At 36.4% G+C, this 12,597-nt stretch overlaps 1 protein-coding gene across 8 annotated transcripts in view; it reads right to left on the bottom strand.

Moving 5' to 3' along the window:
- The window catches only part of GCFC2 (GC-rich sequence DNA-binding factor 2), an 84,829-nt gene that overhangs the window by 47,696 nt on the left and 24,536 nt on the right, over window positions 1-12,597 (bottom strand). For 5 of the 8 annotated variants that reach the window (XR_009739383.1, XM_061432498.1, XM_061432496.1 and 2 more), the window contains exons 5-6: window positions 3,719-3,829; window positions 1,764-1,879 (exon numbers count right to left, since the gene is read on the bottom strand). The exons of 1 other annotated variant lie outside the window; for it this stretch is intronic. Coding sequence is in view for 6 of the 7 variants with exons in the window: in XM_061432498.1 (XP_061288482.1) it covers window positions 1,764-1,879; window positions 3,719-3,829 (227 nt within the window). In the remaining variant the exon portion in view is untranslated. Of the gene's footprint in view, window positions 1-1,763; window positions 1,880-3,718; window positions 3,830-7,981; window positions 8,212-12,597 lie in introns of those variants that run through there. 2 more of the 8 variants (XM_061432495.1, XM_061432500.1) reach the window with 2 other exon arrangements.

Here is a 12,597-nt window from a genome sequence, read left to right as displayed (position 1 = left end):
TCCTTGGGTTAATCCTTGTTGGAGTCCGTTAGCTTTTGAAATTGAATCCCCATTTCCTTCTTCAGGCTGGTAAGTCTTTGGGCATTATATCTTCAGATAAGCTCTCTGTCCCATTCTGCTCCTCTTCTCCTTCTTGGATTCCCATAAAGTATATGATATTCTGCTTGATAGCATCATGTAAATCTCTTATGCTTTTTTCACTTTTCTTCATTCTTTTTTCCTTTTTGTTACTCTAACTTGGTAATTTCAAATGACTATTCTCTGAGGTCATCACTTGTTTCTTCTGCTTGATAGAGTCTGCTTTGGATCCCCTTTAGTGAATTTTTCAGTTCAGTTATTGTATTTTCAGCTCCAGAACCTCTGGTTCTTTTACAGTTTCCATCTCTGTTGGTATTCCAACCTTGTTCATGTATCATCTCCCTGATTTCTTTAGTTGTCTGTGCTCTCTTATGGCACATTAAGCTTCTTTAAGAGGATCATTTTGAATTCTCTGTCAGGTAATTCATAGGCCTCTGTTTCTTTTGGTTCTGGAAATTAATTTTGGTCCTCTAACTGGGCCAGGTTTCCGTGCTTCTTCACATGTCTGGTTATCTTTATGTTGTACTTTGTGTATTTGAAAATGCACTTAAGGGCAGTTTCCCCCCTATTTGAAACTGTATCCCTTAAGTGCATTTCAATTAGCCTGGATAAAGATTCCAAATGGTGTTGTGTGAGGAAGACTGTCTTCTTAAACCTTTCATGGGGGATGATTCTCCTCAGGGTTTCTAGAGATTTCCTAATTACAGACATTTGTGGGTTTTTCAGGATTTTATAGTCTCTTGGTCCCCCTGGTGTTTGTAGTACTTAAAGCTTTCTGGCTCTGTAACAGGCTTCTTAGCTCATTCGTGTCCTCTGTGGTCCTCAGGCATTTAATGTATGATTGTTCTCCAACAGTGCTCTGAGACAGACAAGAGAGAGACAGAGACAAGTCCTTTCGGCAGTAGCTCTAGAATATAGAATGTATGTTCTGCTCTTTTCCTTCCAAAGGAAAAGCTAGGAGTCCGGTTTTTTTCTCTCCATTGAAAGCGGTGCTGGCTTGCTAGAATGGCTAGATGCAGTTGGAACGAAATGGCTTTTCTCACCCATTACAATGTGGCTGGGCTTTGAGCTTCCCTGGGATACTACAACTTCCTGATTTCTGGGGTACTCATAAATGCTTTTTGGATAGTATGCTGTTGTTCAGTTGATATCTCTATGGGGCAATGAGGTCTGGGGCTTCTAATTCTGCCATCTTGCTGCCCTAACTTCCAGCATATTATTTTTTTAAATTAAGGGCTATTTAACAATGTAGATAAATGCAGATTAAAAATAGTAAGTTAAAAAAAGCAGGATTTTATATTATTTATTGATTTTAACTACATGATATATCTATTATAAACACTGAAAGACATATACAAAAAAGGATCAGTTATGTTAGTGTAGTAACATAGGTGATGCTAATTTTTCCTATAACTCTTTAATATTATCATTTAATAATTAATAGAATATATATTTATATTTATGGCTGTGTCAGGTCTGAGCTGTGGCTCACAGGCTCAGTAGTTGCCCTGCATGTGGGATCTTAGTTCCCTGACCAGGGACTGAACCCAAGTTCTCTATACTGCAAGGCAGATTTTAAACCACTGGATCACCAAGGGAAGTCTCAATTAAAAATATTATAGTGCTAATTTTTTCACTACTAAATGTCTATAACAAATGTAAATTTTAAAGTTAATATTACTTACCTAGTATTTAGTTTCTTCTTTATAATTTCTAAACTTACTGGTGGAAATGAAATGGAAGCATCAAACTTCTTCACTGTTTGAGATTCATGGCTGTAAGAAAGATCTATGTCTTGTCCCTAAAAATAATATGAAAATTTGTGTTGTATTCAACATTCATTAGTCCTCCAAATATTAATACCATGAAAGCAGACTGGATACACTAATGTCTCACCAGCTTAAAATGCCTCTGACATTTTTTATGGTTGTAATAAAATGTTTTTAAAATTATCACACAGTTTTAAAATTTAGAACTGTAAATTTACATGCAAGAGGCAAATTATAAAATCTCATTTTTCACAAAAGCTTGGTTTTCAGTGTTTTTAAAGCTAGTTCTATTTATGATCTAATATACTCTCAAATGGAGAAGGCAATGGCAACCCACTCCAGTGTTCTTGCCTAGAGAATCCCAGGGATGGAGGAGCCTGGTGGGCTGCCATCTATGGGGTCACATAGAGTCGGACACGAGTGAAGTGACTTAGCAGTACCAGCAGCAGCATACTCTCAAAAAAAAAAAAAAAAAAAAAATACCAGAGGCTTCAATCAAGATGGTAGAATAGAAATATAAGTAAAATGAAGACACAGAAGAACCACTCTCAATTAAAAGATCAAGAGAATTGCCTTAAAAGAACAATCATTGAAACAGACCTCTTCAGTCTAATAAACACTGATTTCAAAAAGGAGATAATGAAAATACTGAAGGAGTTAAAGGCTGTCAAATGAAATACAGACTACTCTAAAAAGGAACTAGAAACTAGAAAGAGGAGCTGAGAAAAATTAGAAAACTCACTTGCCAAAATGAAAGCTGAGCTAAAGGCAATATAAATAGAAAATGAATAATGCAGAACACATAAGTGTTCTAGAAGATGGAATAATGGAAATCACCCAATCAGAGCAACAGATAGAAAACCAAATGAAGAAAATGAAAGCAATGTGAGAATTATGGGATAATATAAAGAATGCCAATCTATGCATAACTGGAAAAAGGAAGAAAGGGAAAAGGGGATAGAAAATGCATTTCAAGAAATTTGGATGAAAACTTCCCAAACGTAAACAAGGAAACAGATATCTAGGTATAGGAAGCACAGTAGTCACTTCAATCGTGTCTGACTCTTTGGAACACCACAAAATGTACCCTGCCAGGCTCCTCTGTCCATGGAATTCTCCAGGCAAGAACACTGGAATGGGTCACCATGTCCTCCTCCAGGGAATCTTCCTAACCCAGGGATCTGCATCTCCTGCATTGCAGACAGATTCTTTACCCACTGAGCCACCTGGGAAGCCCATAAGAAGCACATGGTCTCAGACAAGATGAACTCAAGCAGACATACAGCAAGACATATTATCATTAAAGTGGCAAAAGTTAAAGAGAGGATTCTAAAGGCTGCATGAGAAAAATGAAGAGTTAATTACAAGGGAACTCTCATAAGGCTATTAACTGATTTCCCTATAGAAAACGTTGCAGGCGAGAAGGGAGTGGCAAAATATATTCAAAGTCCAGAAAGGAAAAAAATACTCAACCTAGCATACTCTACACATCAAGATTATCATTGAGAACAGGAGAAAGAGAATTTCTCAGAGAAAAAACTAAAAGAATAACAGCAATATTAATCTATCCTAGCAAAGAAGGAATAATCTATAGAAAAGAGAAAAAAGAGAAAATCCAAAATAGAAAGGAAATCACTTAAATGAGCCAGTATACATATTAAATTAAATTTCACAAAAACATTTTTTATGAAAGCAATGATAAACAAAATGCAACAGCAAAAGCATAAACATGAAGATGTAGAAGAGGACATCAAAACCATAAAATGCTGAGTTGGAATGTAAAAATACGTAGATTTTTAAATTTTAGAATGTGTTTGAAGACATATGACTATCAGCCTAAAGGAAGTAGATATAGTAATGGGTTAACATACTTGAAAACAGTGTGGGTAACCACAAGTTGGGCTTCCCTTGTGGCTCAGCTGGTAAAGAATCCGCCTGCAATGCGGGAGACCTTGGTTTGATCCCTGGGTTGGGAAGATCCCCTGGAAAAGGGAAAGGCTACCCACTCCAGTATTCTGGCCTGGAGAATTCCATGGACTGTATAGTCCATGGGGTTGCAAAGAGTCGGACATGACTGAGTGTAAAACCACAAATTTAAAACATACAACAGAGTCACAAAAACCAATAAGACGAGAACACAAGCATAACACAAAAGAAATCATCAAACCACAAAAGGAAAAAAAATAATAAAGAACAAATACAAAATCAACTGGAAAATAAGGATAAAGTGGTAATAAATATGTATCTATTAATAATTACCTTCACTGCCAATGGAGTAAATGCTGCAATCAAAAGACACTGAGCAGCAGATCGGATTAAAAAACAAGAGCCCACAATATGCTACCTACAAAAGGCCCACTTTAGGGTGAACAACACACAGACTGAAAGTGAGCAGATGGAAAAAGGTATCTCATGCAAACAGAAATAATAATAAGAAAACATGGGTAGCAGAAATGGACTTTAAACAAAGGTCATAAAGAAAGATAAAGAAGGACACTATATAATGATGAAAAAAATCAACATAAGAAGAGTATATTACATTCAACATATATGCACCCAATATAAGAGTACCTGATTACACAGAACAAATACAGACATAAAGGGAGAAATGAACAGGAATACAATAGTAAGAGACTTTAATACCCTACTCATATCAATGGACAGGTCTTCTAGACAGAACATCAATAAGGCAACTGAAATCCTAAATGATATACTAGAACATTTAGACTTAATTGATATTTTCAGGACATTATATATATATATTTTAAAAAAAAGGAATATACATTCAAGTGCACATGTAACATTCTCTGTGGTTGACCACATATTGGGGCACAAAAGAAGGCTCAACAAATTTAAGAGTACAGAAATTTTTGAAGCAGCTTTTCTGATCACAACAGCATGAAACTGAAATTAACCACAGAAATAGAAATGACAAAACAAACAAAAAACTCAATTACCTGGAGCCTAAAGAACTTGCCTCAAAAACAAAAAACAAAAAAAAACCCCAATGGGTCAATGATGAAAGCAAAGAAGAAATTAAAAGATACCTTAAGAAAAATGACAATGAAAAGATACCATATAAAAATCTATAGGAAGCAGTAAAAGTAGTTCACTTAGAGGGCAGTTCATAGTGATACAGGCCTTCCTCAAGAAACAAGAAAAATCTCAAATAAAAAATCTAACACCTAAAAGAATTAGAAAAAGGAGAAAAAAACAAAACTCAAAGTCAGAAGAAGGAAGAAAATAATAACAATCAGAGAGGAAATAAAGTAGGGACTAAAAATAATAGAAAGAAATCGATAAAAACAAGGGCTGTTTCTTTGAAAGAATAAATAAGACTGACAAACCTCTAGCCAGTCTCACCAAGAAGAAAAGAGAGAGGAATCACATAAACAGAGTGAGATATGAAAGTGGAGAAATCAACAGTCTTATGGACTCTGTGGGAGAGGGAGAGGGTGGGAAGATTTGGGAGAATGACATTGAAACATGTAAAATATCATGTAAGAAACGAGTTGCCAGTCCAGGTTCGATGCACGATACTGGATGCTTGGGGCTAGTGCACTGGGACGACCCAGAGAGATGGTATGGGGAGGGAGGAGGGAGGAGGGTTCAGGATGGGGAACACATGTATACCTGTGGCGGATTCATTTTGATATTTGGCAAAACTAATACAATTATGTAAAGTTTAAAAATAAAATAAAATTTAAAAAAAAAAGAAAAAAAGTGGAGAAATCACAGCTGATATTGCAGAAATACAAAAAAAACTACAAGAAAACACTATGAACAATTATATACTGACAAATAACAACCTGGAAGAAATGGACAAATTTCTACAAACATAACAGCTCACCAGAATTGAATCACGAAGAAACAGCACACTTTGAAAAGACCAATCACTTGAAGTGAAACAGAATGTGCAATTAAAAAAAAACACAAAACCTCCCTACAAACAAAAGCCCAGGACCTCATAGCTCCCAGGAAAATTCTATCAAACATACAAAAAATAACTCATACTGATCCCTCTCAAAATCTTCCAGAAGACTGTAAAGGAGGGAGCACTCCCAAGGACATTCTATGAAGCCACTATTACTCTGATACCAAAACCACATAAAGATACTATAAAAAAAGAAAATTACAGGCCAGTATCTTTGATGAATATAGATGCAAAAGTCCTAATAAAATACTAGCAGCCTGAATCTAACAACACATAAAAAAGATCATATACCATGACCAAGTTGGATTCATCCCAGGATCACAGGGATGGCTCAACATGCACAAATCAATCAATGAATGTGCGAGCTGGTGATAGACAGGGAGGCCTGGCGTGCTGCAATTCATGGGGTCGCAAAGAGTTGGACACGACTGAGTGAACTGAACTGAACTGAACCACATTTGACACAGAAAAGACAAAACTACATGATCTTCTCAGATGTAGGAAAAGCATTTAACAAAATTCAACATTCATGATACAAACTCTTAAGAAACTGGGTACAGAGGGAACATACTACAGTGTAATAAAAGCAACAAACCTACAGCCAACATAATACTCGGCAGTGAAAAATGGAAAGACTTCCTGGTAAAATCTAAATCAAGACAAGGATGCCCACTCTCACCTCTTCTATTCAACACAGTACTGGAAGTACTAGCCACAGTAATCAGACAAGAAAAACAAATAGAAGGCATCCAGATTAGAAGTGAAGAGGAAACACTGTCATTTGAAAATGTAACATGATACATAGAAAACCGTAACAACCCACACAAAAACTATTATAACTGTTAAGCAAATTCACGAACTAGCCAGGATACAAGATTAACACACAGAAATTTGTTGCATTTTTTTTACACTAACAAGGAACTATCAGAAAGAATAAAAATAATCCCTTTTAAAATCACATAATACTTAGAAATAAACCTCACCAAGAAGGTAAAAGACTTACGTGCTGAGAACTATAAAACATTAATAAAGGAAACTGAAGATGATTTAAAGAAATGGAAGACATCCCATGCTCTTGAGTTGGAAGAATTAACATTGTTAAAATGTCCATACTACTCAAAGCAATCTATAGATTTAATGTGATCCCTATCAAATTACCTATAACATTTTTCACAAAACTAGAACAAATAATCCATATGAAACCACAGAATTGCCAAAGCAATTCTGAGGAAAACAAGCAAAGCTATAGGCATGACCCTCCCAAACTTCAGACAATCCTATAAAACTATAGCAATTAAAACAATGTGATACTGGCACAAAAAGAGACATGTGGATCAATGTAAAAAAACTAAGAAATCCACACAACTATGGCCAACTGGTCTTCGACAAAGGAGGCAAGAATGCAACAATGGAGAAAAGAATTTCTTCAGCAAGTGGTGTTGGAAAAGTTGGACAGCCACATGTAATTTAACACAGTAAGAACATACCCTTACTCCATACACAAAAAATAAATTCAAAATGCTTTAGAGACTTAAATGTAAGACATGACATCAGAAAACTCTTAGAAGAGAACATAGGCAAAACATTCTCTGACATAAATTGTACAGATATTTTCTTACGTCAAAGCAAATTAGAAATAGAAGCAAAAATAAATAAGTAGCACCCAATCAAGCTTATAAGCTTTTGTACAACAAAGGAAACCATAAACAAAATGAAGACAGCCTATGGTGTGGAAGAAAATATTGGGTTCGCCAAACATGAAAAAACCAGAACAAAGTTTTTGAACAATCCAATATTTGCCAATGATCCAACTGACAGGGAGATTCCAAAATCTACAAACAGCTCATACAACTCAATAACAATAACAACAAAAACAACCCAATCAAAAGATGGGTAGAAGATCTACATAGACATTTTTCTAAAAGACACACAGCCAAGAGGCACATGAAAAAATGCTCAACACTGCTAACCATTATAAGAATACAAATCAAAACTACAATGAGGTACTGCCTCACACCAGTCAGCATGTTGTTCTTCAGTCACTAGCAGACTCTTTGTAACCCCATGGACTGCAGCATGCCAGGCTCCTCTGCCAGAGCTTGCTCAAATTCATGTCCATCGAGTCAGTGATAGTATCTAACCATCTTACCCTCTGCCGCCCCCTTCTCCTTTTGCCTTCAATCTTTTCCAACATCATGGTCCTTTCCAATGAGTCAGCTCTTCACATCAGGGAGCCAAAGAAATGGAGCTTCAGATTCAGCATCAGTCCTTCTATTGAATATTCAGGATTGATGTCCTTTAGGATTGACTGGTTTGAGCTCTTTGCAGTCCAAGGGACACTCACGAGTCTTCTCCAGCACCACAATTCGAAAACATCAATTCTTTGGTGCTCAGCCTTCTTTATGGTCCAACTCTCAAATCTGTACATGACTACATGTACATGACTACCAGTCAGAACAGCCATCATTAAAAAGTATACACATAACAAATGCTGGAGAGGGTGTAGAGAATGTACACTGTTCTTGGGAATGTAAATTAGTACAGCTACTATGGTCAGTAGTATATGGAGGTTCCTCAAAAAACAAAAACTAAAGCTGCTATATGATCTTGCAATCCTACTCCTGGGCATATATCCAAAGATAAATATAATTCAAAAAGATACATGCACCCCAACATTGACCACAACACTATTTACAATAGCCAAGACATGGAAACAACCTAAATGTCCACTGACAGATGAGTGGATAAAGATGAAATGGTACATATATATTAATACAACAGACTACTACTCAGCCATAAAAAAGAACGAAATAATGTCATTTGCAGCAACATGAATGGACCTAGAGATTATCATACAAAGTGAAGGAAGTCAGAAAGAGAAAGACAAATACCATATGATATCACTTAAATGCTGGGTCTAAAATTTGACACAAATGAAGTTTTACCTATGAAACAGAAACAGACTCACAGATATAAAGAACATACTTGTGCTTGCCAAGGCAGGGGAGGTGGGGAAGGGATGGATTGGGACTTTTGAAATATCAGATTCAGATGAAACTTATGTATAGAATAGATAATCAAGAAGGTCCTAATCTATAGCCCAGGGAACTATATTCAATATCCTGTGATAAATCATAATGGAAAAGAATATGAAAAAAGAATGTATATATGTATATATAAAACTGAGTCACTTTGCTGTACAGTAGAAATTACAATATTATAAATAAGATATACTTCAATAAAGTAAATAAGAACAGCAACAAACCAAATATTTGTTTTTTCATGATAGAAGTTGCCATCTAACACCAGGTGAGTGAAAGGATAGCAAATAGAAGTCTGCTGGTGGGTTTGTAGGTAAAGCTTTTCATTTTAAGCCACCATTATTTGGGTTTTCTGTTACTTGCAAAAGAATGCATTCCTAGGTAATACATGTTGTAACACAGTGTATTTCACATTACAAAGAAAGAAAAACAACCAAAAACATCTCTGATCAAAAGAAAGAAAAAAAAAAGGAAGAAAAAACCAAGCAAATATTTCGGTTCTTATTAGTAGTAGTGAAAAAAATAATTCAGACTGCAAATAACTAGAAAACAGAATGGCTCAGAGACTTCTAAATTACAACTGAAAGCTTACTTTTACTTAGCTTTTTAGTGTTAGTAACATGAGGATTGTAAAAAATTTTCTTGCTTAAAAGAGCAAACCAAATTTCAAAGCACTCCTACTAAAAAGATTAAAAATAAAGTTTTTAATAATTTAAAATTTTTTCAATTAAAATAATTATAATTTTGAGCCTTATAGCCACCTACTCAGATAGGTAACACTATCATTCCCACTTTATCATTCCCATTTTATTGTTGAGAAAACAGATTTAGAAAAATGAAATAATTTTCTCAGAGTATACAAATATTTATTGAGCTCTCACCATATTAGGCACTATGGGATATAATACTGAAAAAAATAGTTAATAATTCTTGACTTCATGGAGAGTGCATTTTAGTGGTAAAGTCAGAACCCAAATCCAGGACATTTGACCCCAAGTGTAATGCTTTCTGTTGTTAGTTTTGTTTTAACCCTATTTATGTGTTTGAATGTCACATTTAGGCATCTAACATACTTATAACTGTAAACTTAAAAGTAAAAAAGATATAGTTGCCTCAAGGGGCTTATAATATATGGAAAGCATTTATAATCTAGTGGGAAAAGAACATGATGTACATGGTATAGTGGGCTGAATGATGGCCTCCCAAAGTTAGGTCTATGTCCTAACCCCTGGAACCTCTGAACATAACCGTGTTTGGAAATGAGAGTCTCTGGGGTTGTAATTAAGTGAAGAATATCAAGATAAGATCACCCTGGATTATCCAAGCAGGCCCTAAATCTGATGACACGTATCCTTATAAGAGACACATTAAGCAGAGGCACAGAGAAAGCCGTGTAAAGGAGGTAGAGACAGAAATTATGTGGTCACAAAGCAAGGAATACCTGGAGCTAACAGAATTTAGACAAAGCAAGAACGAATTCTCCACTGAGAGATTCGAGGCAATCCCTAACAAAATGCCAGACTTTCCAGTGGGTAAAGAATCTACTTTTAATGCAGGAGACATAGGACATGGGTTCGATCCCTGGAGGAGGGCATGGCAACCCACTCTGGTATTCTTGCCTGGAGACTCCCATGGACAGAGGAGCCTGGTGGGCTACAGTCCATAGGGTTGCAAAGATTCAGACATGACTAAAGCGACTGAGCATGCACACCAAAATACCAATGAAATTTTTCATGGAATAAGAACAAATAATCCTAACATTTATATGAAACCACAGAAGACCTTGAAATAGCCAAAGAAATCTTGAGGAAGAACAAAGCTAGAGATATCAAGCTCCCAGATTTCAAACTACAGTAATCAAAACAACATATTACTGGAACAAAAAGAGACACATAAATCAATGGAACAGAACAGATAGCACAGGAGTAAACACATGCTCATATGGTCAGTTAATCTATAACAAAGAAGGCAAGAACATACAGTGAGGAAAAGACAGTGGTGGTGGTTTAGTCGCTAAGTTGTTCCCAGCTCTTGTGACTCCATGAAGTGTAGCCCACCAGGCTCATCTCTCCATGGGATTTCCCAGGCAAGAATACTGGAGTGGGTATCCATTTCCTTCTCCAGGAAAAAAGACAGCCTCTTCAATAAAATGGTGCTAGGAAAACTGGACAGCTACATTTTTGCAAAAGAATGAAATTGGACCACCTTCTTACACTACTTACAAAAATCATTTCTGAAACCATAAAACTCCTAGAAGAAAACATAAATGATATGCTCTTTGACATCAGTCTCGGCAATATTTTTTTGGCTATGTCTTCTCAGGCAAGGGCAATAAAAGCAAAGATAAACAAATGGAACTACAAACTAAAAACATTTTGGGTAGTAAAGGAAATCATCAACAAAAAGGCACCCTATTGAATGCGAGGAGATATCTGCATATGATATATTTAAAAAATAGTTAATATCCAAATTATATTAAGAACTCATACACCTCAATAAAAAAAAAACCTGATCAAAAAATCCACATAGGATTGGAAAAGATATTTCTTCAATGAAGAGTTAAAATGGCCAAGAGACACATGAAAAGATACTGAACATCACTTCTCATCAAGGAAATGCAAATCGATACCACAATAAGACACTTCACACCTATTAAAACAGTTATTATCAAAAAGACAACAAATGGGACTTCCCTGGTGGTCCAATGATTAAGAGGCTGCCTTCCAATACAAGGGGAGTGGGTATGATCCCTGGTTGGGGAACTAAGATCCCACACACTGCAGGGAAACTAAGCCTGTGTGCCACAACTAATGAGCCTGCGTGCTCTGGAGCCTGCACACCACGACTAGAGAAAAGTCTGGGCATGCCACAACTAACACCTGACATAGCCACGTAGATAACAAGGAAGTGTTGGCAAGGGTGTAGAAAAAAGGGATCCCTTGTGCATTGTTCACGGGACATACATCGGTACAGCAACCAGGGAAAACACCATGGAGATTCCTCAACGTGTGAAAAAAAAGAACTACCATATCATCCAGCAATTTCACTCTAGGTAATTACCTGAAGAAAATAAAAACATTAATGTGAAAAGTTCTACGCAACCCTATGCTCACTGAAGCATTATTCACAGTTGCCAAGATAAGGAAGCAACGTAAGTGTCCACTGACATGCAAACAGATAAAGAATATGTGGTGTGTGTGTATGTGCGTGTGTGCGCGCATGCACGCACTTCGTGGTTCAGTTGTGTCCGACTCTTTGCGACCCTCTGGACTCTAGCCCACCAGGCTATTCTGTCCATGGGATTTCTTCTCATGCAGGAAATACTGGAGTGGGTTGCCATTTCCTTCTACAGGGGATCTTCCTGACCTATGGATCAAACCCACATCTACTGTGTCTCCTGCACTGCAGGTAGATTCTTTACCCAATGAGCCATTGGATAAGTCTCATATATACATGTGTGTGTGTATGTGTGTGTGTATACACACAATGGAATATTATTCAGCCATAGAAAAGAATGACATCATGCCATTTGTCACAACATGGATGGACATACAAGGTATTATGCTAAGTGTAACAAGACAAAGACAATCTCTTGGATCTCACTTATATGTGGAATGTAATAAACAAAACAAAACAGACAACTGATAGATACAAAGAACACCCTGGTGGTTGCCCAAGGGGAGGGGGAAATAAGTGAAGCAAATTAAGAGGTTCAAACTTCCAGTTATAAAATAAATAAGTCACAGGGATGTAACACAGTGTTCCCCAATCTTTT

This window comes from Bos javanicus, chromosome 11, assembly GCF_032452875.1.
Source record: "Bos javanicus breed banteng chromosome 11, ARS-OSU_banteng_1.0, whole genome shotgun sequence".
Lineage (NCBI taxonomy): Eukaryota > Metazoa > Chordata > Mammalia > Artiodactyla > Bovidae > Bos > Bos javanicus.
This window is presented reverse-complemented; position numbering and strand designations above follow the sequence as displayed.